Source organism: Pipra filicauda, unplaced genomic scaffold, assembly GCF_003945595.2.
Source record: "Pipra filicauda isolate LSUMZ 115617 unplaced genomic scaffold, ASM394559v2 scaffold406_size631624_pilon, whole genome shotgun sequence".
Taxonomy (NCBI): Eukaryota; Metazoa; Chordata; class Aves; order Passeriformes; family Pipridae; genus Pipra; species Pipra filicauda.
The window spans coordinates 403,492-431,205 of NW_024104539.1; the positions used below are offsets into that span (position 1 = coordinate 403,492).

At 53.5% G+C, this 27,714-nt stretch overlaps 1 protein-coding gene across 2 annotated transcripts in view; it reads right to left on the reverse strand.

Annotated features, from left to right (window-relative positions):
- The window catches only part of UACA (uveal autoantigen with coiled-coil domains and ankyrin repeats), a 28,417-nt gene extending 15,015 nt beyond the window's left edge, over positions 1-13,402 (reverse strand). For both annotated transcript variants that reach the window (XM_027733946.2, XM_027733945.2), the window contains exons 1-5: positions 13,302-13,402; positions 1,578-1,711; positions 998-1,086; positions 484-548; positions 71-128 (exon numbers count right to left, since the gene is read on the reverse strand). In XM_027733946.2, the coding sequence (XP_027589747.2) occupies positions 71-128; positions 484-548; positions 998-1,086; positions 1,578-1,711; positions 13,302-13,358 (403 nt within the window). In that variant the 5' untranslated portion in view covers positions 13,359-13,402. The remainder of the gene's footprint in view (positions 1-70; positions 129-483; positions 549-997; positions 1,087-1,577; positions 1,712-13,301) is intronic.
- Positions 13,403-27,714: the final 14,312 nt, after the last annotated feature.

Genomic DNA, 27,714 nt, shown 5'->3' on the forward strand with positions numbered 1-27,714 from the left:
TCTGCCCATCTGAAAGTTAACCCATTAATTAAATCTTAGTTTCATATACTGCTACCAGAAAAACCTTCACCTGCATCATGAAGAGCAGTTCTTCCCTGGAGATCCACATTCTCCGTTGGACAATTGTACTGTTAAAATAAGAAAACGTGCCACTTATATCTGCATGGAGACGTGCATCAAATAAACAGAAGTTTAAAAGAACCCATTAAAAATTTAAAAAAAAAAAAAAAATCAAATGAGCATTAACTGACCAGGAATAAATGAAGCAAAAATAAATATCACACAAACCTAAGACAACACTCAATATTGTTTCATTAATGAAAGATTAAAGCTCTTTTCCCCATGACTGTCTTATTTTTTAAAAAGACTCTAATTGGTTAAAAAAGAAATCACAGAAGAAAGGCATATCCCAATTCTGAATCAGTATATTTAAAATCTCCTTTCCCCTCTAATTAATAAAAGACAAGCTGGATTTTTCAGTACCTGCAAGAGCTTCTGCAAACACAAGGCATGTCCATATTTTGCAGATAAATGCAACGCGTTTCTCCCTGAAAACAGATCAACAGCAATCCAGGATTTGTTTTGAATGGACTTTCGATGAATATTCACATCATTTTAGATACAACAGTCCCTCTGTGTCAGTCCCCCCCCCCATTGTCTATAACCAAGTCATCCCTTTTGTACACACCTCACTATTTGTCACAGTCTTTGCTTATTTTAGAGAAACTGCAACCACGGGTTCAAGTTCATTAGTGAGCTTAACCTCAAAATACTGCAAATGGCTCCACAAAAGCATTTCAAAAATAAATTGTCACATGAAAGGAGGAGGCCAGGTTAGTTCTGTAATTCTCCTGTTTTCAAGTCACACAGAAAATCAACTTTTTGCCAACTGTAGAAAGGAGAAAGATCTATCCTGTGGTTCAGCTTAACTCTATTCCAAATTAAACCCCAGGTGAGAACATTTTCAAGCAGCCCCTGGAGCCCTGAGGGAGCCCACCTGCAGCATCAGTGGCCGTGATATCAACTCCATGGACAAGGATGGTGTTCAAGCAGTCCAGGTTTCCCTTTGACGCTACAACATGGAATCTATAAAGGAGAAAACACCTTGCTTAAGCACAGCTGTTTTGTACATAAAAATGGCAATATTAGCCAGGAAAGCCAAAGCCAGCAGCTGCACACTGAAGGCATTACACAGCACAAACCCAGCTTTGGACAGTGTCCAAATCCAGGTGAGAGTTGTGCAGATATTACTTTAAGGAACAAGACAACTTTCTTGAGAAACAACCATTATTTATCTAATCAGTGAACCAGGTGAAAGATCAACGTGGCTTCAATTTCTCTTTAATATTCAGACCTGGCAAGAGCAAGTGTTTGAATACTGATCTTCACTTGGAAGCGAAGGCAGTTTGAGGATTTCCCGTCCGAGCCAGCTGGTGTTCCAGTTTAGTATGCTGGAATTGAACATGTGGTATTACACAGATTTAGGGATTCAAAAAAGCTTTCAGAGAAGCAGAAGATTGGGAATTGAGGAATTTTCAGTAGCTTCCAGCACCTCCTGGAGCACTGCAGTCACTTATGCGGATCTCCCCTCCACATCCAGCTTCGTGGGACTGACTCCTTTCTTGGCCAGGATGGATGAAACCTTCTCCACATCTCCCCTTTCAGCTGCTTTCATTAACCTGTCATCGTATTTGTTCCAGTCTGGGTTCAGCTGTGCAGGAGAGGAGCAGAAACGTGAGTTTGTGGGGCACCCTCAATCCACTGAGGGCACCTCCATAAGAGGCTGAACCTTAACACGAATGGGGGAGACAACAAAGCATTGCTTGGTCTGCAGAGGGAGTCACACCCATCAAACTGTTCACAGCTATTTGTGCACAACATCACTGGCACATTTCAATCAGCTCTTAGAACTGAACAGCGCTCAGAGGCAGCCTGGTTAAGCCACTTTTGTCCTAAAGGAGACCTTCAGGATCAAACTTCCTTTGGTTTTCCTCATCCTGCTTCATTCTTTGCTCAGTTTTCACATTTCAACAACAAATGGATGCTCTAAAACCATGCACCAGGACACAGCTTTTCCTGGCTGTGTCACACTGTGCAGTGGGGCAAGAATTACCCGAGTGTGATGGTCAAGAGAAGTGAGCTGTAGAAGAAAGAAATTCAAAGTTCAAAGCCTGCAATTCCCAAAGCAATGGAGAGGGCAAAGGAAGTCCAAGGCAGTTATAAATAGACCAGCACACATTCAGCCCCAGACAGTCGTCATCCCCCACTTTTCCCTTGTTTACTTCAAATTTAGAATTTCAGGCCACAGGCCAAGCCTCCCACCCCAAAATACAGAGTTTGTTCTCTTCACTGCCAAACCACCCCTCCTGACTGGCTTTGGGCTTTCCAGGAATTTCTGTTCTGTGACAGAAACCTCCCGGCCAAGCTGGACACTGAAGAACAAGACTAAAAAGGAGTATTATATTCAAATCTAACCCTGCACAGCAAAAGAATTTGTTGATAACAGTGAGACACAAGCAGCCTGTAGGTGCACAAAGTTACTTATCACTGTGGATCAGAATTTCCACACCTCACCAAATAAAGAACATTAAAACAGGTAACCCCAACCCAGGGTTTGACAGGGAAAAGAGGGTACACAAAAAAGAACAGAACCAAAAACCCACTGCCACCACCTGCAACTGTAGTGATTTGTACACTGGAACTGCACTCATGACCAGAGAAGGCTGAGAGGGGATCTCATCCATCCACACAAACATCTCCAAGGGTGCCAGAGGATGGTGCCAGACTCTTCAGTGGTGTCCACTGACAGGACAAGCAGCAATGGCCATAAACTAAACCACAAGAAGTTCCACCTCAACATGAGGAAGAACTTCCTTCCTTAAGGGTGGCAGAGCACTGGAACAGCTGCCCAGGGAGGGCGTGGGATCTCCCTCTCTGGAGAAATTCCAAACCCACCTGGATGAATTCCCGTGTCACCTGCTCTGGGTGACCCTGCCTTGGCAGGGGGTTGGACTGGATGATCTCCAGAGGGCCCTTCCAGCCCTAACGATTCTCTGTGATTATCTTTACTCCCCTTTCTCACAACAAACAAGATTACAGTAATCATGAAGGCTTAGCAACAGCTTACTCAGTACAACACTTGCTAAAAGCGACATGAGGTAATAAAAATAGACCACTAATGACATTACCACCAGTGTTGCCCAGCTGAAGTGCAGAACTGATTTGTCAATCAATTAAAACATCCATTAGCCTGAAAGCCAAGCCAGCCTGGCCTAATGAAGTCACAGTGTTGGTGACACCACCAGTCCCAGCAAACTCTGCCTGCACTGCCCGGGAATGCCGGTGTCCCTTCCCAGCTGGGACACTGTTCCTCTGCAAAGCCACCTCCTCAGGTTTAGGCTTTAATTTCAAACACCTCAGAGACTGGGCACACACAGCATCAAGCTCTGTGCCCTCTAAATTCTTCTGCACATGGCACATTCCCATCCTCCCAGGAAAGGAATCCCACCCTGAGTGTCTGTCACCGGGTCAGGACTGCCCAGCTGCATCTTTGCAGCTCACACCTGCCACCACAAACTCACCCAAATCTACAGAAAATCCTCCCCAGCCCCTCCCTGCTCCCATTTAATAAAACTTCTGACTAACAAATGCATTACTTTAAAAAGAAACCCAAACAAATCCATCACCTTCATATTTTTCCCCTTTGGTTATAACACTTCAGTAAATTCTATCCATGGCCTGTGATGTTCTACATTTACAGGGCCTGGAGTGCCAGGACGAGGGGGAATGGCTTCCCACTGCCAGAGGGCAGGGTTGGATGGGATAGTGGGAAGAAATTCTTCCCTGGGAGGGTGGGGAGGCCCTGGCACAGGTTGCCCAGAGAAGCTGTGGCTGCCCCTGGATCCCTGGAAGTGTCCAAGGCCAGGCTGGACGGGGCTTGGAGCAACTTGGGCTGGTGGGAGGTGTCCCTGCCCATGGCAGGGGGTGGGATGGGATGGGATGAGTTTAAAGTCCCTTCCAACCCAAACCATTCCATGATTAAATCATTACCCATTTAACAAATGCATCTCACATTTAAGGAAAATTCCTCACAGGAAAAGTTGTTTAAGAGATACAACACACATTAATTAAACAGTACCCGCTATAAAACATTTACACAATTCAAGCTTTCCCATTTTTGCAGTTGTAAATGACTGCCAGGGATATGAAAGCTCAGATACCTACAGTGTCTTTAGCTGCACAAGAAAACCAACAGATCATCCTGAACTCTGAGCCTGGTGCTGCCAAGAGGGATCAGTTTATCTCACATCAGCTCCCGCCGCTCACAGCGCCCCGAGCTCACACAGCCTGCTTCCAGAAACGGCTCCTCTCCACCGCCCTGGATTCATCCTGCTCCATCCCTCACTTAGCTTGGATCCCCGAGGATATTCTCCCCATCTTCAGGATCATCTTCAGACTTCATAACTCTTGGAAACCTCCCGGCCAGAGGAGCCGTGTGCGGGTCCGGCCGCGCTCGGGGCTCCCCAGAACCCTTCCAGAGCCCTGGGTCCTGTGGGACAAACTGCCAGAGCCACTGGGGCTCCCAGGGAAATACTGCCCAGACCCCGCAGATCTTGTAAACAATACGTAGACAGTCTCCTGAGGCTGATCTATTTTCTGATAGCCCAGTCCTTGCCAGGCAGGATAGAAGCGCTGGCTATTAGTGCATTCCCGGCGTGCCCCTGCCCTGAGTAATGCGGGGCAGGTTCGGTGTTAACTGAGGAGACAGGCACGCAGGAAACCCTACTGCGGTGTTGTTGTGCTCTGCAGACAGGCAAACACTCGCTCTAAAATAACAAACACGTTAGTCAAATTAACTGTGCACTGACATGGGGGGAAGGTCACGCTTATCACCACTAATAACACACGAGGACTGAAATACTCCCAGGAGTCACTTTTTCCCTATTCCACCAGGCCACAGAGCTGAAACCAGACTCAGGCTCAGACTTCAGACAGTTACAACTGCGGAGCAGATGGAATGCATGAGCCTATTTTGACAGAAATGTAACCCATTTCAAATTAGAAAACACACATGCCTCTGCTTTAAAAAAATTCTCCTTTTACAGCACTGAAACCCTTTCTGAATAGAACCTGGTTTCAGCTTACTGCTGCTGCCAGTCTGTCTCCCAACATGAGAAACGAGAGGAGTCACAGAGGTTGTGAAAACATTCAGTGACAGCGCAATGATTAACAGGAGGGGAGAAGGAGAGTCCCCTTTCACAAGTTTTAAATTTAAATGGAGATCTCCCAAGTGCCATATTTAGAGGAGTAGGTCAACAAGGCAAGCAATGCACTGTTTTGTCTGCAGGAGAAAAACCTGGTCCAGGGCCAGAAAATCCACACACACACACCCTGGAGGACACACAGGAGAGATTGCAAATAGCCTAATAAATGGATCTTCTCAGCAAAGAGGTTTAAAACCAATTGTTCATATTTGGCCTAATTCACTCCTTCCCAGTAATTCCTGAACTATCCCACATCCCCTGCTGTGAGCAGCAGCCTTTGCCTTGCAGCATCACTGTGTTTCCCAAAGAAAGCTCCAAGCCCTCTCTGCAGTTAGTACCCATGTGACAAAGCCACTCCAAAACAGGGCAGTGACTGTGTCGTCTTCTGACCAGAACCAAGTCTGTCTCCTCAAACTAAAAATGGCTTTTTTTGGGGGGGGAGGGAAAAAAATAAATACACTTCACAAGTGACAGCAACAGAAAAGGCCCATTTAACCAAAATCAGTTTGGTGAGAAGTGTAGGTAAGACTGTGGCTTCCAGGTGTACAGTCTTCTCCAAAGTATTTATCCCAAAGGTTTCACTTGTCTCCACTTTATCTGCCTGCAGGCATTCCTGTGACTCTGAGCTGCAGCCCCTTTGTGCTGGAGATCCTCCTGAGACAGTCCTGACCACAGGATTTAGGATTGCTAAACCACATTCCCCAGCCCTGCCCAGCTCCAGTCAGGCACAGAGCAGCTTCCACGGCTCCGTCAGCACCGAGCAGCACCAGGAAACAGCCCAGCTACAAACTCCCACTGACTAAACTGTTCTCCAAGGCACTGAAACCAGGGAGCTTGAAGGGTAGAAACAACTTAAACATGCTCATGTTGCGTTCTTTCAGTGTAACCAAAGTTTAGAGCCCGTTCAGAGTTGTTTATCAGAACAAAGACCAGAACCATCATCAGACACGAGCAGTGCAGATCCCTGGAGGTGCTACCCTGCCCACCACCCCACAGATGCCTGGCCAAGGCCAATATTACAGGGGTTTTATTAGCACAGAGCACCTGTTTTTTTAAGCTCAGACTGCCAGGAATCCTTCCCAACTCCAGGTCTCCAAAGATAAGGAGTATCCCACCTCCTCCATCTGCCAGGATCAGAAGCAGTCTCCTTCCCAGCAGTTTGCGTCTGGTGTGCCCTCGGTTTGAGGGATTTATCTGAAGCAGACATGCTGGGTGTCTGCACACTCTGTGCATCCATCTGGGATCCAACACCCTTGGGAGGGATGGAGAGACATCACAGGGTGTTCACACCACCCTGCTCAGAGAGAGAACATGAACTGAGCAGGAACAGGATACTGCTCCAAGTGCCCTCCTGGCTCTCAGGGAAAGACTGAAACTTCCAGGCTAGAGGGATTCTACCTACATGCCAATGATCCTGAACCAATCACTGTATTGACTTCTCCAGTTTTTCCTCAAGTCCAGGTGAGCTTTGAGCATCCTCGACAGCCCTGGGTAAGGAACTGTACAACTTAACTACATAACAACATGCAGTGACAGGACAAAGGGAGCGGCTTCACACTGAAAGAGAGGAGATTTAGATTAAGTATTAGGAAGAAATCCTTCCCTGGGAGGGTGGCGAGGTCCTGGCACAGGTTGCCCAGAGAAGCTGTGGCTGCCCCATCCCTGGAAGTGTCCAAGGCCAGGTTGGATGGGACTTGGAGCAACCTGGGCTGGTGGAAGGTGTCCCTGCCCAGGGCAGGGGGTGGCACTGGATGGGCTTTAAGGTCACCCAACCCAGTTCAGAAATACCAGCTGTAATTCAAAGCAGCTCTTAAGCCCTTCAGCCTGCAAGCTGGGCTAAAGCTGTGAAAGTGAGCCCTGTCCTGTCACAGCTGGGCTCAGCAGCTGATCCCATTCCCAGCAAACCCCAAACGGGACACGGCCCCGCTAATGCCATTAGTGGGTGACATAAGCACAGCACAGAGCACAGCTCTGGGGACACCCTGCCAGCACCACCACAGCAGGAACCCACAAACCTATCAACAGGCCTTTATAGAATCCCAGACTGGTTTGGGCTGGAAGGGATCAAAGCCCATCCAGTCCCACCCCTGCCATGGGCAGGGACACCTTCCCCTAGCCCAGGTTGCTCCAAGCCCCGTCCAATCTGGCCTGGGACAATTCCAGGGATCCAGGGGCAGCCACAGCTTCTCTGGGAAACCTGTGCCAGGGCCTCCCCACCCTCCCAGGGAAGGATTCCTTCCTCATGGCCAACCTAACCCTGCTGTGTCTCAGATGCCAGGGGCAGGCTCACACATCTGTCAGGCCGCACACTCTGATTTCCTGCTCCTTCTCCAGAGGTCAGAGTACATTTGTAATCAAAACTAAGGTCTGGCAGACACACCCTGCATTTCATACAGCACTAAGTGACAAATGCTTTTGAAGTAGTTTGATTTATTTGGAAACTGCACAGACTGACAGAATGAAAGGGTAAGTTAGACTAGTGAAACTATTTTTTTTTTTCAAAAGATGTTCAGCAGGTGCAGTTTCCCCTGCACTGCAGAGGCACTTCACTATTACCCATCTATTCTGCAGATTTTGCCTTACCTGCACTTGCCTAGAAAAATCCTGCACATACCAGCTACAAGGAGCAACAGGTCCCTCCCAGCATTGCCAGCCTCCCTTTTCCTCATGGCTGGGACAGGAGAAAATTCATCAGCACCAGCCACAAGAGCTCACAAGGTACAGTGGAAGTGTCAAAGGACTCTGCCTATAACCCTCGAAGGAGGCAAACCCTGATAAAAGAATTAAAAATAGTCTCAATTTTGTTTTGAAACAGCTTCCTCGTGTCTCATGGCCAACATACAACCACAGTGCACTTTACTGATAAAACAGCCTCGAATTCCCAGCCTTGAGACACAGACTGACTTGGACACCAACAAAAGTGATCAGAGCTGCTTATGCACTCTGCAAACAAAGCAATGGCTCTGCAGCTCCTTTTAAAACTCTGTCAAGTCCATTTTATGGTGACTGAGGCCAGCCTCACACACAGCAAAGCACATCACACCCTCTACAGTAAAGGAGAGCACCACAGCTCCCACCTCACAGGTACAGGAGCCCAGGTCCTGCTGCTCCATCCCAGCTTCACCCCACAGCTGCCCAGGGGAAAATATTTCCCTTTAAGCAGGGAGAAAGCAGGAGCAAGGTCAGAGTCCAGCTGCCTGCACTGCCAGGAAGGGCAGCACATCACCTGCCTTCCCAGGACTCCAGGCACAGCATTAGCTGGAATTATGAGCTCTCAGCAAGGCCCCATTGATTTGTGTGCTTCCATTTATTAACAAGGCATCAGGAAATATCAGGGGCTGATGAAACACAACGTGATTATTACACTGATACACAGGGATCAGCCCCAAGCACATGTGCCCAGGGAAGGGATAACACGCTGCAGCCTCAGCCCTGTTCTGTCACCACTAAGTGATGAGAACATGGAGACAGTATCAGCCTCAGATGTTCAAGCATTTGCTTGCTCATATTAATATTTAAATACTGACAAAGTATTCCACAAGTTGCTTCTACACCAAAGGTCAGATGAACTCAAACCAGATAAACCATGGAGCTTATCTGTGTCATTATGTCTGCAAATCAGCTCAGGGTATTGAACTCACAGGCACTCACTAAACCCCCACTCTTTTAAATATTTTTAATTGCTACATTCCAAAGTGATAAAGCATTAAAACTCTCTTCTACGGAGCCTGAAAATTACAATGCACCTGTAAACAGGCTGCACCACGAAGCTTTTGCTGGACCACAAATTGCCTGTTGTGTTCCTTCAGCATCAACCCCAAACATCACTGGAACAAACACCCAATTCCAGTTAACTAAATGCAGACGAATCACAAAGGGGTTTTTCCAAGGAGCACACACGTCAGCAGGAGCCTCAACAAAGCTTCCTGGAACCAAAGGTGCTGTGAAGAACAACCCCAGCCCGGCCAGGAACGCCACTGGAATATTGCAGTGCTGTGGGTTCTCCAAGATGCCACCACGGAGTCACCCCAGGCTGCCCGAGGGAGGCACAGGGACTGCTCTGGCCAAGAGCAGCAAGGCTGGAAAAACCCTCCTGCTGCCTCCCAGCGCTGTGAGCAGTGGCTCCCAAACTGCTCTGCCTTTGCACGGGGCAGTCACGACAAACCCCCCAAAATCTCGCTCCTGTACAAACCACCCCGTGCCACCAGCAGCACGAGGCTTGCCTGTGCTTTCAGAAGTGATCTTCAATCTTTAAAGGCTTAAAATTATCACACATCTATTTTTTATTTCATTCCTTCAGTTACCAGTGTGTGTTTGGCAGCACACTGGGGCTACAAAGCATTTTTAACACATTTCTGCTGCACATACAAAGAGATGGTGCTGCTGATGAATTAGCAAATTCAAACAGTATTCTTCATTCCCCTAATAAAATGGGTCAGACCAGAACAAGAGGTGGTACCTGCCCTCTCTGGTGCTGACAGGGCAGGAGTGGATGTGTAATTGTGTACTGGGTCACCCCACAAAGCTCCACTCCTTCCCTAGAGGAAAACTCATCCATTTAACAGAGCTGGGCAGCCTCCATGGGGAAAAAAACTGTTGACACAACCCTGAGCAAGTTCAGCTGTCACTAACTACAGAGCCTGTGCAGATATTAATTTAATAATCACAGATCATCATAGCAGGGCAAGTGTTCAGGTGTCCACCTTTGTTCCTTGCACAATGGTTTCCACTAATTATAGACAAGGTTCGGGTTCTCTTAATTAAACAAAACCCAGCATCACTTTTCCCAGAGGAGAAAGGATTGGTAGAAGCTTTCACAGGGTTTCATATCTGCTCACTGCCACCACGTGCAGGTGATTCCCATCTCTTGCAGGTGATTCCCATCTCTTGCAGGTGATTCCCATCTCTTGCAGGTGATTCCCATCTCTTGCAGCACTGCTGCTTTCTGAACCACCTGTGGGTCTCACACCAGCTCCACCTCACACCTTGGGATGCAACAATTCCAGAGGAAAAAAGACCTGCTGCTGCTCAGTGGCAGCTCTGCTCAAAGCACTGCCAGGAATCCCGTGTTTCCCAGGAACTCCAGGAGCCCCCTTCCCTAAATTCCAGGCCCCATCACAAAGGGCAGAAAGGTTAAAACCCCACACTAATGAGATAACACAGCTCAGATTTAACAGAACACCCCCACAGCTACTTCCCAAGTGTTCCCAAGGAAGCACCTCTTCCCCTGCAGAGCCACAGTCAGAACCTCACCACTGAAAGTCCATTTGCAAAGGTCTGAACCAAAAATAACGTTGTAGAACAACAAACCAAACTGTCCCCAACCATCTTCTCAAGAGGAGCCCACCAGTGAGCACTTCATTTGTACAGACAGCTGCACACACAACTTCTGACTCTGCTGGAAGAGCACATTTCCTAAACACAAACCAGGTCACAAACTCACATTTATAGCAGCAGGATGTATTTTGGAGCCTCAGAAACACGGGCAGTGTGTGCTGCTGTGGGCACCCAGTGGGACTGACTACATTAATTAAAGTCTTTTCTGTAACTGCTGGTGAAAGAGGCATCACCTCTGACCTCATGGCTTTGTGCTCCACAGAGTCTCACATTAAAGCTTCCAGCCTACACTCCTGCTAACGACAAGCATTTGTCTCACTATTCAGAGCACTGAACAGGCTGCTCAGATGATTTTCCAAGCACCATCAGCCAGCTGGAGTTGGCAAAACCAGGTGATTCCATTTCAGGCACAACGTTCTGGATAACTGTGGAATTGGTAATAACTATTGCTTTTGCTTTTTGCTGCTTTTTGTGGCTTCCCTCCATCAGGAGCCCAGTAATGAAGCCATTTCCAACAGATCTCCATCAGAAGGCACGTAATTATTCCCTTAACCTGGAGGAAAATTTCCAAAAGCAGCACGGATTAGGTTTCTCTCCACCCCCCAGGAAATAGCACTGGGTGGGGAGAGGAGAGAGGGATGAAGTTTCTCAAACAGGCAACTCTTTTACTCCCCTTTGAGCAGGATCTGTAAAGCTCCCGCTGGCAGGATTCCCACCCACTTCCCTCCTTCCCCAGCAGCAGAACAGAGACCCGGCTTCATCCCTTCGCCCCCCTTCAGCCTCACTGTTAACACCCCCACCCGCGGGGATGGATTCTTTCCCCCCACGTAGAAGGTTATAAGTTGGTATTTGATGAGCTGGTGGAGTGATCGTGTAACCAAACTATGTAATAAACAGGGGAAATGAGTTTATCATGGATACAAAGCCCCGTTTTTAAAGGATCTCGCTGAAAGCTATTTCCCTTCACATGTTTTAGAATAACTCCAGCTCTTAAAAGTATCAAAACTACTCAAACCTCCTTTGAAGACGAGGTTTGTTGAGCCCTCACCTGTGGAAGTGAAAGATCTCCATGCCTACTCAAAACAAATACGGGTGCTGTCGGTCTCTGTTGAGACTTAATTATCGTGGGCTAATTTGAGAATGACAAACAGCTCTGAAGTACAGGACAACTGATGAGCACAAGCCAGCGCCAGCCTACACATGACAAATCATCATAACTGCCCCGTGAATCACTGCCGTGCTCCGGGAATGCTCCGGAGCCCTCCCTGGCAGGGACCGCACTCAGCGCTTCCCAAACCTCGGGATTCACGCCTCTTTCCAACGAGTTGTTATTTGCAGGTAACAGCTTCGGATCCGAGGCAGATTTTAAAGACGGCCAATATCTCAGAGGACAGCCGATAAAAGGCAGCGTCCCACGTTCTCCTGCCCTTTTCCCGCTATCCCGCGGTGCCAGCGGCAAGTTGGGCAAAGGAAGGCAGGGACGAGCTCGGGAGCGCTGCCACGGCGGATGCCCGGGGAGGCGTCCGCGGAACGGGCACAATTAAAGGTGATTTACCACACAAAGCGATTTCCGAGCACAGCTTTCTCCGGTTACAAAGACCTCCCCCACCAAAAGTCATCAGCAGGGGCGACCGAAGTAAAAATAAAGCCCAGCAAAAAAGCCAGTTAACAGCAGCCCGCATTTGGGAAGACACAGAGAACGAGGCACAGACAACTGCACCATCGCAAAGGTGCATTTCCAGAGGTTCTGCCTCGCCCAGGCCCAGCATTCCAGCCCGGATGATCAGGAATCACAGCTGTGCAGTGACCAGCTGCCCTGAGAGCTTTTTGCCCACTTTCTAAGCAAATCCTGCTTCCCAAACGCTCCGGTTTCGCCACACGAATCACTCCGGCGGAGCTGCTGCCCGTGCCGTGCACACACGGGAGCCCCCGGGCTGGCTGCCAGCCGGGGCTGCACCGGCTCCAGGGGCTCCGCTGGAAAAGAGAGGTGTTAATTCCTGCCGGGGCCGGGCAGCAGAGCCCAAGGCAGCGCTAAATGCGCTCGCACGCCCGTGTTCCGAGCCGGGGGTCACGCCGGGCGGCCGGAATGAGAGCCGGGGGCAGGGAATGTCATCTCCCGGCTGCTGTGCCCCCTGCCCCGGCACAGCCCACCGCGGGGCCCTGCCCCCCAACCCCCGGGGCCCCGGGATCCTCCAGCGATCCCAGCCCACCAAAGTCGCTCCCTGCGCATAGCGGAGCCCCCGATGCCGGGGAGCCGGGACCCCCCCGCTGTGCCTTTCCATGAACCGGGACCTTCGTGCTTTGCCCCTCCAGGAGCCAGGACACCAGCACCCCCTCCCCGAGGAGCCGGGACCCTCCCGGGGAGACACAACCCCCGTGTTGTGCCCCTTCAAGAACCGGGACCACCCGAGCTCTGCCCCTCCACCAACCGGGACCCCCCGAGCTCTGCCCCTCCAAGAACTGGGATCCCCGAGCTCTGCCCCTCCAAGAACTGGGACCCCCGAGCTCTGTCCCTCCACCAACCGGGACCCCCCGAGCTCTGCCCCTCCACCAACCGGGACCCCCCGAGCTCTGCCCCTCCAAGAACCGGGACCCCCGAGCTCTGCCCCTCCAAGAACCGGGAGCCCCGTGCTCTGCTCACCCCGACCCGGGACCCTCCACAGCCCCCCGGGTGTCCCGCCGCCCCCTCCCTGCACCCACCGCGCTGCCCCCAATGACGGCTTCATGCTTCTTGAGGCGGGACTTGAGGCTCTTCATGTCGGGCCGGGGGCCCCGCTCGGCTCCGCTCCCGCTCCCGCCGCCGCCACGGCCGGACCGCGGCCCCGCCCACCCCAGCGGCGCCCCGCCTCCCGCCGGGCATGGCCAATCGCCGCCCGCCCGCGCGGGCCCCGCGACCAATCAGCGAGCGGGGCGGGGGGGAGGGACTTCCTCGCTTGAAAGGGGAGCGGTGGGGGCGTGGCCCGGCACGGAGCCGCCCGGCCGGCAGGGGGCGCGCTGCGGGCGGGGCAGGGCGCGCGGAGGGAGGGGCGGCGCTCTGGGCCGGGGCGGCCCCTCAGGACACCACAGAGACGGCGGGGGGGGGCTCCTGAGGGAGTGGGACAAGGACCGGGATAACTACCGGGATAACGACCCGGAGTGGTCCGGGCCCGGTGGACCTGGCCCCAGGAAGCCCTCGCCTCCGTCCGTGCGAGGGCAGAGCTCCCTGTGTCTGCGGGAGGGGCTCGGAACCCTCACGTCCGCCTCAGCGGGCAGTACAAACCCACGGCCGCAGTGCAGACATCCCCCTTAATGGCACTGATGTGCAAGAGAATAAAGGGATCGCACCAGAGCTGAGCAGAGGCAGCATATTAAACATCGCCATTCACTGCCAGCCTCGGCGTGTCCAAAGTGGAAGTTTCCATTCACTTTTGTTCATCCCGAGTCTCATTTACCATCACTTTCTCACCCTATTTTACTCACAGCCCTGCCACGCAACACTGGCCACTCAAGGTTTTTGGACTTACTTGAGACTCACTTAGTTCCAGCCCAGGAGCTGTGTTTAAAACCTTGCTTATTACAGCTGGAACGGGGCTGTTCCACCAGTGTATCTCCAATATAAGCCGGTCTGGAGATAAATGTCACTGCTTTTTAATCAAACCATGTTCAAACACTTCGGTTCCTCTACAGGTGGCTTGTTTAGAGGGAAAGAGAGTGGTGTCTTTGAACACAAACTCTCATTTTGTGCACATCGGGGTGGCTGGGGAGCACCAGCATGCTCTGAAATTAAACCCTTCTCAGAGGATCTGACCCCGACCTAAACTCATCTAAAGGGATTAATCCCAGATCCGGGCTCTTGGGAGGCACGTTCATGCCCTGAATGCCATTTAAAGCTTTTGGTGTTTTTCTCCCTAAAGAGCTGTGTTTCAGGCAGCCTCTGTCCCTTCAGGAGCCATTCCCCCAGGGATCCCTCTGTGCTTCCCAGGCACCGACAGAACCTCCAGCACCTCCTCAGAGCAGCTCCGACAGCTCCGGACACCCCTGTCCCTCAGCCAGGCAGTCCCACACGGCTCTCCTGGCTGTCAGTCCCCTGGGAACCCCAATTCCCACTGCTCCAGCCTGGCACTGCCACCCTGGCACAGACAATCTGAGCTGCCTGGCACAAAGCAAAGCCACTGCAGCAGCAGTGGAGATCAGGATTCCCTGGCTGTTTTCTACCCTGACAACACAAGTGGTTTCCTTTCTTCTTTCCTTCCTATTTCCAAAAGTATTGGACAAGCAAATTCCTCGAGCGCACCTGAGGCACAGCACGTCACAGGGGTGTTTGCCCAGGGATGTGCACAAACATGAGGCAGCAATGTTCACATCCACTCAGGAATCCATGGGAAAAGCCCAGCCCCAGCACCAGCCTAACCTGGGGCAGATGAACTGCTTTGAGTTGTTTGGATCAGAACCATTGTCTGCCGAGTTGTCACAGAAAATAGTTAGTTCATTAAAAATAAGCTTTTATTACAAAAGTTTCAGCTTAACAACATGTTGTCTGACTCTCAGGCCCAAGCTCACAGCAGTGGCTTTCTCCTCTTCCCACCAAATTTGTGCTGTTTAAAGGAAGCTCCTTCTGAGTCACCCCTCTACTGGGAAAGCAGAATCTTAAAAATAACTCCTTGCTCTCAAGTCAATGCCAAGAACTGCACACAGCAGTTCCAAGTGCTCGGCCAACTCCAGAGCCAATTCCATTATCCCTGTCCCCAGATAATCACACACATCCATGTGTTTGCCCCAGCTGGGTCTCTGTGCATTAAGAGGGTGGCATCTGCCTTGTGATCCAGCTCCCTCCCAACAGAGTCAATCCTGAGGGAAGCATGTCCCCGTCACACCACGGTTCTCACTGGCCAGCTCCAGGCAGGGTAGAGCCATCAGCCAGCTCAGCTGGAGCAAAGCATTCCCATGTTTTCCCTGCTGTCAAAGCTGAAGTTCCCTATCTGAACACCATTCTCCAGCCCTACCTGTCAGCACAAGAACAAGGTATTTCACGTTAAATTCCTGGAGCCTACCTGGTCTGTGTGAGTGGCACTCTGGCCCTGCAGCCTCAGGGAGCACAGATAACCCTCCTGGAGCTCCACCTCCAAGTCTCCATTCCAGCCCAGGCCAGACCAGTGCAGTCTGGACAGATGTCCCTGTCTGGCCCTTCCCTGACCACGGTGCCAGAACTATTCCCTCATCCTGGACACATCTCCTACGGGCCCTTTATCCACACTTCTCACTTTGCTCTCCAAATTAATTCAGGCTGCTGCTGCTCAGACTGTTGGCATGTAGTTCCCACTACATCACCCCTCTCCACATCCCATCCCCTCTCGCCTGTTAGCTAGAAATATAGAACCATGGAATCACAAACTGGTTTGGCTTGGAAGAGACCTTCAAGCTCATCCAGTCCCCCCTGCTGCCGTGGGCAGGGACACCTTCCACTATCCCAGGTTGCTCCAGGCCCCATCCAGCCTGGTCCCGGTGCTTGTGTTTTCCGCAGCGTGCTCACGCTCTCGACTCTCGCGCGGGTCGCATCTCATCCACTCCAGTCCCCCTGTTCTGGGCTCCTGTTTCCCCTCCATTGTCCTGGCCCAGACGTTCTTTCCCGACGCTCCCAGCTCTCTTGGAAGTGAGACGAGCCAATACAAGCCAACGTGCTGTGGCTCGCGTTTGCTGTGCGTGGGCACAAAGACCGGAGCACAACCTGAGGGTGGTGAGATAAGGTCACTTCACACTTCCCAAACAGAAACCTGGAGCTCCTGCTGGAGATTTGTACCCCCATCACCCCAGTTCTATGATTTCCTTCTCTGGATTTTCTCCTTCAACCCACGAGTGTCCTTGGAGCAGTGGCTGCCACTGCACATCTCCTGGTGCACCGACTCAGGGCACGGTGGCCGCTCGTGCCTCGGCGATTCCACGATCCCAGCAGCCGTGTCTGCAGGGATGGTGGGAGCTCTGGGCACGGCTGCCTGCACTAACACACACTTAGCGCCGTCCCAGCCACCAGGGCTGGGATCTATCTCAGCAAGCAGCTTATGCAGCTCCCAAACTATCACTCTCTGTCTGCTCACAGGGTTCATTTTTGTGACAACCTTCGCTTGCAGCAGCACAACAAAAGGGCTGCTTATCATGCAGTGTTTGCGTGATAAGTGCCGAGTTAATGGCACACGAAATTTGCTGGCTGGTCCTCTGCAGGCCTGGGATCTAATTAATCTCTGGCAAGTCCCCCTGAAATAGAAGCAGTGTTGGCCTGCACATGTAGCAGTCGAGACCAACTAATTGGAGCCAAACTGTACAGCGAGACAGGAGGGAGGACTCGCTGCAGCACGGTGGGGGTTTTCACAGTCACAGTGCTGCAGCCCGAGTTTCTGCTCCATTGGAAGAGCACCATTTGTGCCATTCTCCTACCCCAGTCAGAGCTCAAGAAATATTTGAGTCAGAGTCACAAACATCCTGCAGCCACACAGGAGCTGGCTGGGAAGCAACCTCCAGACAAATCACCCCGTGGCAACATCTGTCTCCAATAAGTCTTAACAAGCTTTGGTTCTCAGCAGTTTTATACAACAGAGAAGCAGATCAGCGTGACTATATTCCACTTTTCAAGGGGTTCCACTTATCGATCAGTTCATAATGGGCCATAAACATCAAACCCCAACAGGACTGAAAGGGAAACACACTCTTTGCTTTCTATTTCCACCGGGGTCATTAAATTACCCAGCCACCTCCTGCATCACTGGCTGCCTTAATCATCTGGATAAATTAATCCCCATGCCAGGCACACACACAGAGGAAGATATAATTTTATCTCCCTTTGCTCTTGGACCCATGAAGAGTCACAGTCTTCACTGCAAAGATATAGGAAAGCCTTGTTCTCTTGGGGTGTCTGACCCCCCACCTGTGCCCGAGGTCCCACTGGGGGCAGTGCCCCTGGCAGGGACACATCTCTGTCCGGTGCCTCCCTGACCCAGCTCCCAGGATCACACCAGGTACTCCCGGGAGCAGCGATGGCCACACGGAGCACACACACAGCCACTGTCCCACTCCCAGCCCCTGGAGCCTGGCTGGCTCCCTCCTTCCCTAGGGCAGCTCCTCCCCATCCCCAGGAGCACCAGCCAGGAGTGCACAAACCTGCCCACTCATCTCCTGCCCCTGTGCTGGGACAGGGAGGGACAGGGCTGCAGGGACCTACAAACAGGTGGGGGGAAGGCTTTAACAGCTCATAGCCAAAGCAATCTGCTGTCCAAGCTGTACAGAATAATGGAATTATAGAATTGCTGAGATTGGAAAAGACCTCTGAGATCATCGAGTCCAACAGTCAACCCAGCACCACCACCACGTTCACACCAAAGCTTGGCCTCAAGCGCCACATCCACGCGTTTTTTGAGCACTTCCAGGGACGGTGACTGCAGCACTGCCCTGAGCAGCCTGTGCCAGGAATAATACTTTTTCATAATGTCCAACCTAAACCTCCCTTGGCACAACTTGAGGCCATTTCCTCTTGTCCTGTCGCCTGTTCCTGGGGAGAGGGGCCTGACCCCCCACCTCACTCCACCCTCCTTTCACTCGATGCCTTTCACCCCAATTTTATTCTGCGTTCCCAGGAAGGGTGAAGGCAGGAAGCACGCTGAGGCGCAGTGTCCGTGCAGGCAGTGTTTGCACACTGTGCTCCCGGGCCTGCCCGGCCTGGCGCCGAGCCGGGCACAAACAAAGCGTGTGCCAGTCTCCTGGGAGCTGAACTCAGCCAGGGCTGCGCTGCCAACTTGGCTGCTCTCCCCGGCTCCTCGTGGCCGCTCCGGAGCAGCGCCCGGCAGGCACAGGGAGCGCCCAGCCCTGCGCCCGGAGCACAGTGCCCAGACCAGGCCTGGCATGGGCTCACGGGAGCTGCCAGTGTGCAGCCAGCGGGGCAGCGATGGGAACGGGAACAGGTGGGACACGACTTTCCAAAGCCGTATGTCAGGTCACAAGTGGGTGTAGAAAGTAGGGCTGGTGCCTGCTGCCAAGACAGCCCACAGAACAGGCTGTCCTGTGTATCACGGATTAAATCACACCCCAAAGGAAGAAAACACCCCAAAGGAAGGGAATCTGGTTTGGCAGCAAGAGAGGGGAAAACTCAGGTTGTGGATGAAGGCTGAAAACAGCTGCTCAGTTTTTCCCCACTCGCACGTGTTTTCAGGGAAATGGTGAATTTAATTTTCAGTGGACTCTGGTGCAGATGAGAGGGTAAAGTTCTGGAATGCCACTAGGGAAGATGTACAGTGAAGGCATCCTATCCTGGGGCCCTGAGCCTCGCCGAGCACCTCGGCTGCTGAGAGGCAGCAAATACACTTTCAGAGGAGTGAAGTTGTTGTGCTGAGGCAACAGCAGTGAGAGCCAGCCAGAAAACCTGTGCTGTAGCACTGTGGTCACAGCATCTGTGTGATAAATGATATTAATTAAGCAGCACATTCCAACAAGTACAAGGGAGCTGAACTTCCAAGAGAACCAAAGGCAGCGTGTCCCACACAGACTGCGGAGCCTGAACTCTGTAACACGTGCTGTGGTCGTACCCGAGGGTGGGAAGGAGAATTAGAAACAGAAGTGGGTGCAAGGAACATACCAAAAACTTCTCACATTCCCATCAGGAAATTGTTGCCATTAAATTCTGGTTCCCCACACCACAAAAAAAAAGTGGGGTTTGCTGCTGCCTTTGTTTCCCAGCAGGAGCAGGAAGGAGTTTCAATCAGATCATGCAGCTCCTGGAATGTGGGAGCAGAGGCAAAGGGAACCTCGGGCCAGGGCTTCTGGGGCTGCACCAAGTGACAGAGCAATGGCAGGAGAAACCCTCATCTCCCATGGACTGACTTGGTCACAGAGATAAAGCCTTACCATGAATATGGTCAATGGGAGGACAGACAAACAGAAGGGATAAGGAGAAGTGATAAGGAGCCTAAAGGAATGTGAGGATCAAAAGGAGCTTAACCAGAGCTGAATGCCTTCCTGCACAGAGCAGACCAGCCAGGGAGTGACCATGCTCCAGTTTAACTGTTTCATTTGCAGCAAGAGAGAGAAATGTGTCTCTGTGGGAACAGTGTGCAAATCCATCAGAACAGTGGCAGAGCTGCAGACAGGTCTTCAGAGAGACCATGCTTTGTCTGTGGGGAGCCAGCCCAGAAAACATCTCAAATAGCTGCTGCCATCAGCACGTCCCTGTCCATCCTCATGGATGGGCTGGCTGGCTGCACTGGAAACCAGAGCTCCCAGGCAACCCCGGCCGCACTTTCCAAAGCTTTAGAGTCAATAGCAAAGGCAAAGCTCTTCTTAAGCTTCTTATCCTTGTGTGTGATGTCTGGAGTTGGACCATCAACAGCTTGGAGCCTTGTTTAAGCTCAAATGGATCAACAGTGAAACCAGAGCCCCTTGACCTTCAGTAGCTCCCTCGCCCTCTGTCTCTTCTTGGGCACTCCTGTCGGCACCGGAGAGACGCTGCATTCATTTTTAGGTTGATGAGGGGCAAAGCAAGCAGGGTCCCAGGTTAGCAACCATCCAGGCATGCAGGATTTGCAATATTAGCAACCACAGCGTCTCCCACAGTAACCCCAACCAGCAGAGTCTCCTGCAGCCACAGAAACACCACACAGCTCTCCAGGCCTCACAAATTAACTTCGTTATCTTGGCCGTGCTTTCCCTGTTCTCCATCTGCTCTGAGCAGTGGGAAACCAGTGGGGTTTGAAGCCCTGCCTGCTGCTGAGGGAGCAGCTGGACCTGCAGCAGCCAAACCAGCCCGGGGCTCACAGGAGGAGCCAGAATGAGCTACAGCAGAGGAGAAGGAGGAGGAGGAGGAGGCTGGGGGATGAACAACCCCCAGGGAACCACAGGGGGAACAGGGTTCCTGGGGTCACCCGAGGCTGGTACATGACTGTCAGCTCACACCAGTTACTGCACCCCTGAGTTCGTGGTACTCCTGCAAAACAAATCCCGTGCCTGCCTCCCCTGCTCCCTCTTGGATGCTGGCCGATGGCAAGCGGGGTCTGAATTTCCTGTGAATGGGATTGGGTTCTGGAGAGCAGCTTTGGCTCGTGCTGGGCAGCAATCTGTGCCCAGATCCGGGAGCTGATGGAGCTGTGGAGCAGAGGCCTCAGCCCTTGGAGCAGTCCCAGAAGAAGGGGCAGGCTGTGTCCTACTGCCCCTGCAGAGTGCTGGACCCGGGCAGCAGGCAGCCAGGCAGCCAGGCTCCAGGATCACCTGCAGAGGGGTCGGCAGCTGGGAAACGTGAGCCGGCTCCCTGTGGATCTGCACTGCCAGGGCTATCCAAGGACAGGTTTTCTCAAAGTCTTGTCATTTCAAGAGAGGGGAAAAAATACCCGTGGGTCAAAGCATCCAAAGCCTGGGAACTACTCCAGGAGAGTCCTTTGCTCTGCCCTTTTGGAGTGCCCGGGTGCAGCACTGGGAGCAGACACCAGACACTGTCCCAGGATGGCACTGTCCCAGGTCTGCCCCTGGAGAGGATGTGTGCCCCCGGGCATCCCACCTGGGATCTCTGGGAGCTGGCTTCCCTGGCTGCATGGGCAGCTCCTGTCCTAAATCCAGGGCTTGTTTTAGCTGGTGAGGCTCCAGCCCTGCTGAGCAGTGTCTGTCTCCATCGTTCTGTTATTTGAATACACTTGTTTGCTCAAGTGCAGTGACCAATCTGCGTGGCAACTCCATCCACAAAATACTCTCTGTCCTGCTACAGGGCAGCTTCCACGCTCAAATTCCTCCTTGCATCCAATCTGGGAGGCATTCCAGAGTGGTCTGTGCTGCAAGAGCCTCTTGAACAATCAGCTGTAGAGCAGTGATCCCAGCGTGTGTGTGATTGCACACTCTGCTCCCTCCCCAGCCCCTGCAGGGCCCAGGCAGCCGTCCAGGAGTGTGGAAGTGGGGGAAGAAGCACAGCTAAATCCAAACCAGTTCCAGGTGTGCTGGAGTGGGGTGAACTCTGCCGTAGGGATTTCCCCCATGTCACACTCCACAGCATATCCCATCTAGCCCTGCCCTCTGGCAGTGGGAAGCCATTCCCTGTGTCCTGTCCCTCCATCCCTCGTCCCAAGTCTTTCTCCAGCTCTCTTGGAGCACCTTTAGGCCCTGGAAGGGACTCTCAAGTCTCCCTGGAGCCTTCTCTTCTCCAGGCAAACACCCCCAGCTGTCCCAGCCTGGCTCCAGAGGAAAACAGGAGAAGCTTGAGTTACTTCAGAAATATTATCTGTAAAAACTTCGTAAACAAGGGTCAGGATTAAGCAAGCAGGAAAAGCACTGAAACCAGGAACTGAATGGTCTGATACAAGGTAATACTGCATTAAACCCAAAAACCCAGGAGAGCCCATTCAGGCATGAAAAGCCAAAAATCCACAAAAGGTCCTTCAGGAGCCCCACCTGCCCCCCAGGCTGCCCTGCCCCTGCAGCCCCTCCCTGACACCAGTCCCTGGCTCAGGGAGTCCCGGGAGCAGAGCTTGGCCGGGATGTTTGTGCTCTCACTAATGAGCTGCTGCTTTCCTGTGTCCTCAGCAGAACATTCCAGGCTCCTGCACATCCCTGTGTCCTCGGCAGAGCGTTCCAGGCTCCTGCATACCCCGTGTGCTGAGTTACAGCTGCTCTGGGCTCTGACGTTTCTGGTGTTTGCGCTGACGAGGAAAGAAAATTACTTGGATTTTAAATTACAGCTTAAATCCTGGAGCACGAGACCCAAACATCAGGGAGGAGAGCCTGTTGCCAAGCCACCCTAATCCCAGCCCTTTCCTCCTCTGTGTTTAGCATTCCTGCTAATGGAATTTGGAGTATGGCTAATGCTGATTAACATTTCCATGTTAGTTATTTCACATAATCTTTTCTCCAGCTATGGCACAGGCTAGAAACACATCATTTATCCTTGTTCAGTCTCTGCTTCCCAAGCTCTTCCCAGACAAACCACTGGGAATGAAAGGCTGCTGTGTTTAACTGCTCCTAACATGGATCAATTCCTAAACTCAGGAATGGCGTCCTTTCCCTCTCAACCTCTGCCTGGATAACAAGATTTTGATTGCAGGCTAATCCTGGGGTGGGAACGGGGCAGTGGGTGATTGGGAGGCAGGAGTGAGGACACGAGCAGGACATTTTGGGGATGGAGCACTGGTAACCGCCAGCCCATAAATAATCGGGCTAATTTTACACCTGCACTCATTCCTCCCTGCAGGGAATCCAGCACGGATAGACCGACGCCTAAAATTAGAGCAGGTTACAGACATGATCTTTAACATGTTAAAAGTAGAAACATGCCAATGGATGCAGCACTCTGATCCCAGCACTCCAGCCTGTTTCCACTCGGGGCGGCAGGAACATTCCAGGCACCGCTCGGGCACCTCCCGAGTTTGGTTACAGCGCTCGGGCAGCCCCGGGGCAGCCCCGGCTGCCACTCGCGAGGGCAGGGGGTGTTGCGTGGCACAGGAAGGTGCCCAGGCTCTGAAGGTCAACCACCGAAACTTCCAGTCCCCTGTGTCAAACACCGGCTCTGCCGGGCCAACCTGCTGCGCTCCCGCCCCAGCTCCGCCTGCTCCCGGCATCCGGCACCGCGGGGAGGGAGGCAGGAGCCCTGGGATGGGGAGGCAGGAGTCCTGGGATGGGGGAGGCAGGAGCCCCGAGGTGGGGATGCAGGAGCCCTGGGATGGAGGAGGCAGGAGCCCTGGGATGGGGGAGGCAGGAGTCCTGGGATGGGGATGCAGGAGCCCTGGGATGGGGGAGGCAGGAGCCCTGGGATGGGGGAGGCAGGAGTCCTGGGATGGGGAGGCAGGAGCCCTGGGGTGGGGGTGCAGGAGCCGAGCTTGGCTGAGCAGGGATGAGAAGGTCCCCAAACTGACTGCTGGCAGCTCCCCAGGACATGAGCTCAGTCCTACTGCATGTTCTCCTCCACCTCCTCCTACCTCCATTTCCCCTGTTCCTGCAGTGCTGATTCCATCTCCTCCAAGGACTAGCTCAAGCACCAGCTTGGGATCATTCTAGGCTAACTGGGTTTTCTGTTGTTTAAAAACGAAATCCCACTTTGTGACACACCAGTTCTTAATCAAAATTAATTTTTCCGTATCATTAATTCTCCCAGGGTGAAAAAAAATATCACTAACTTGTGTGACTGCATCTGTTTGCAAAGTAAAATTAGAGCCCACTGTGATGTTGACTTTACAGAGGGAGCAGCACTTTATTCCCCTCAACCTGCAGCAGGTGAGGCTGCCCAGGCTCAGCTGGGGCAGGAGACACTTCCGAGCACATCACGGGGTGTCTTTCACAGCTTCTGCTGGGAAACTCCCGTGAGAAAGAAGGAGCACGAGGAGCTCCTCCCCAGCCGCTCCCAAGGGCTAATTGCTGAGTGCACTGGACCAAGGAGCACGCGAGGATGGCCCAAGTCAGTGATTATCCCTCCTGGAGCAGGATCCTCACCTCGCCCGCGGAGGGTTCCAGCGGGGGCTCGGGAGGTGCTCGGTCAGGGCTCCAGCACAGGGCTGGGCACTGCCAGTACGTGCCCTGGGCTGGTGGGGGCTGCCAGCAGCAGGAGGAGCTCAGCCAGCCCTGGATTCCTTACTCCCAGGGTACCCAGGGGTCCCACGCCATCACTCATGTACTGAGCAATCCGGGGAGCGAGCAGGGAGAAGTGGGAATCAGCACAGTGCAGTCCCTGCCCTGCAGCTCTCCTGCTCTGTCCTGGTGTCCCTCAGATGTCAGCGGGCACTGGAGCAGCAGTGCTGGGCAGGGAGGGCACCGGGAACCTGCCCTGCTGCTTTACAGCACCCACAGGTGAAGGGACAACCTGGCCCTTAAGGACAGAGCATCCTCTAAATCTGGGGAGAAGACAGGGGTGGGAACATACCCCCAGTCCGGGAAGAGGATATAGGGATCAGAGCAGGGAAGGGACAGGGATCGGAACATCCTCTCAGTCCAGGGAGGGAACAGCTGTTTTGGTGCCAACTCAGAGCCCCGAGGTCTGTCCCACCCCCGACAACACCAGCATGGCTGTGGGCTCATCCCGTTTCCATGGAGAGCTCAACGGAGAAGAGAAGAGATGGAGAGAGGGGTGGAAGCTTCATTAGTGAGATTCAGAGCTCTGGGGGCCTGGATAAGGAATCCCTCTTGTTTGTACGGAAAGGGGACGCCGGGTTTCCACTCCCCACCCAATTCCAAAACAAAGGCTGTGACCACAGCAGGACCGGGTGGTGACGCGGCTGCAGCTCCACAGGGAGCCTGTCCCGGCCCTGGAGCAGCACACACTGGGATCTCTGGGACACAGGCATGTTCCTCTTACCTCAGGTGCTCTAGAGGGCTGTCCCAGGGCCAGGAGCCAAGGCAGGAGCCAAGGCAGGAGCACTGCACCATCTCCCAGGAAGGGTTTCCCGGGTTCAGCTGTGCCCATGCCATGGACCCAGACGTGCTGTACTGGGAGCTGGGAAAGCCACACTGGGGCCAATGCACGGGGAAAGCACAGCAAGAGGAAGGCAGGCAGGAAAGGGGCCGTGTTCCATCCCAGACTCCAGCTCAGTGCTCCTGAGGAGCACAAGTCTGATTGTGCTGCAGCCTGAGAGCCTCAGGCTCGACAGCAACAGTAACAACACCCAGCAGCAACAAATGCAAAATATCCTCAAAACAGCAGCTTTGCCAGGACCTGGCCCCAGTCAGGGACCAGCCGGTGTGTTTGCTCCCAGAGCACACACTGACAGCACATCCATCCCCCTGTGCCCCTCTGCCAGGGGGCCTTGGCCACCAGCTGCCCTTCCCGGGCCACCACCAGCCTCTGCCCCATCCCAGCTGATGCCCATCTGGGCATTCAACTGCTGGCACAAACCACCTGGGACAGCACGGAGAGACACTGAGCCACAGACAGCCTTCCCATGGAGCCCCCCAGCCTCACCTGAACGTCCCCGGTGCACTGAGGGCTCCAGCGTGGGGGACAGGCAGCTCCAGTCTCAGGTGACACCAGCCCATGGCTTTATGGCAGTGTCTCTGCCAGCCCCAGGGTGGCCCAGAAGGCACCTGCCTCTTCCCTGTCTGCTGCCCCCAGTCCTCCCAGACGTGTTTCCAGGCAGGAGCAGAACAGGGTGGAGAGGGCAGGGACCCAAAGCTGAGGTTGCCCAAGGCATCGCTCCCAGCACACCCTGCCCTGGCTGGGAGGAGGACTGGCCTGCATGGAGCCTGGGCAGGGACACTGCATGGTTATGGAGTCCCCTGGCCAGCAACCTTTCCCAGCCCTCCTCGGGCATGGACACAGCCCCACAGGGACACACCTGAGCCGCTTCTCCCCCTCTCCTGGCTGGTGGCACCACAGAGGGCTGGGAGCAGGCAGGGTGGGCACACTGTGCAATCATCCCTGGCTGAGTCCACCTGGGTGAGGGGATGAACCAGGTCCACACCAAAATGGCACAATGCGAAACCAAGGCTGTTTGAGGGCACAGCAGCAGCTTGGGGGCTTTTCTGTCTTTTAAATCTCGTTTTGCTATTGAGGGAGCCAGGACTTCCTCAGCTGGATCCACGTTCACCAACTATAGCTCTAAAACCTCCAGCACAGCCCCTTCCCCACACTCTGCCTTCCTACAGGGAAGCATCCCCAAGCCCCTGGGGATGTGGGTGGACCCTACCCTGCTCCCCAGTTCCACCATCCCAGGAAGGAGCTCAGCTCTCCCACCTCTGCCACCACACCAGCTCCCTCCTTCCTGGGAATGGCAGCTGAATCCAGCACCCAAAATCCAGGTGGAAAACGGGCCGTGTCAGAGCACGAAGAGCAGCTGCCAGGAGAGGCCCAGACAGCCACGTGCCTGGCACAGCATCTCCTGCCCACGGAAAGGTTTGAGGCAGAGTCACAAGGCAAGCAGAGGAAGGAGAGGAATGTGGGCAGGTCGGGGCACCCAGAGCTTTCGGCAGCTCAACGCCCTCGGGAGCTGCTGCCCAGCCCCAGGTGCAGCCCAGAGCTCCTGGGAGCTGGAGTGAAACAGGGACGAGCTTTTACCTCCCCAAGGCTGCACAGAGGGAAAACATCTTGGCTTGTCTGCTGGTCCAGCTCTGCCGGGATTCCCACTCAGGAAGGTCCCAGGAGCCAAGTGCCTCTGGTGCTCTTGGAGCCTCATCCCTTGGTGCGGCTGGAGGGAGCGGGCACAGCTTTGTGTTTCCAGCTCCACTGCCTGACCCGATGCAGTAATGACATCCCTGTGCAGCCCTGGCAGAGGGAAGCCTTTCCCAGATGACTGAGTCGCTCCTGAAAGGCTCTTTTAAAGAATAAACTAATTAGGCAGCAGCCTTTGCTGCTGCAGTGAGCAGCCCCTCGGTGCAAATTAAAGGTGGCAGCGGTGTCTGAGCCAGAGCCGCTCCTTGGCCTCACCGCCCCGGCTGCTCCTCGAGCTCCTGCCAAGGGTGGGAGCTGTGTGGCTCCTGTGGGACTCCCACCCTCCACTCGCTCATGTTGCCAGCGGGGGCTGCCCGGCCAAGGACTCCCAGACCCACTGAGCAGCTGGTGGGGCTCGGGGGTGATGTGAGGCCATGGGAATACCATGGAAATCAAAACCTAACAGTGCCACCCAGCAGCAGCCGCTGGGTCCTTGAGGAGACACAGCTCCTGGCAGCCCCTCCCGGCCCAGAGCAGCTGCAGGAAGCTGATTTACCCCGAGAGAAGCTGATTACAGTTCCCTGACACCCAGGAAGGCCACGCAGGCAGCAGAGCCACGGCGGGGCTGGAGGCTTCAGAGCTGTGTTTGCTCCAGGGGCATCAGTGGGTCCTTCAGGAGATGGGCTGGGGGAGCATCCTCTGTGCTGCTCCTGCATCTCTGCCCCAGTCATCTCACTATTCCAGGCACTAATTAACAGCAATGAGTAGGCATGACCTTGGCATAATCCCAGTGTGGCAACAGAGCATGGAAAGCCCAGAGCACCTGCACTGCAAAGCCTATTGCAGGTAACAGGGAGTCACATGGAGACCTAATGGGCTTTGACTCCAGCCCCGCGGCAGGACCCATGAGCTCCTCATTCCCTGGGGTAAGCTCCTTATCTCTGCAGGGAGCTCCAGAACCCCTGGCAGCTCAGACAGCCCCGGCTCCTTCCCCTGGCCACAGCAGGGCCGAGCCCCCCACTCTGGCACAGCCCCAGGACCACCGTG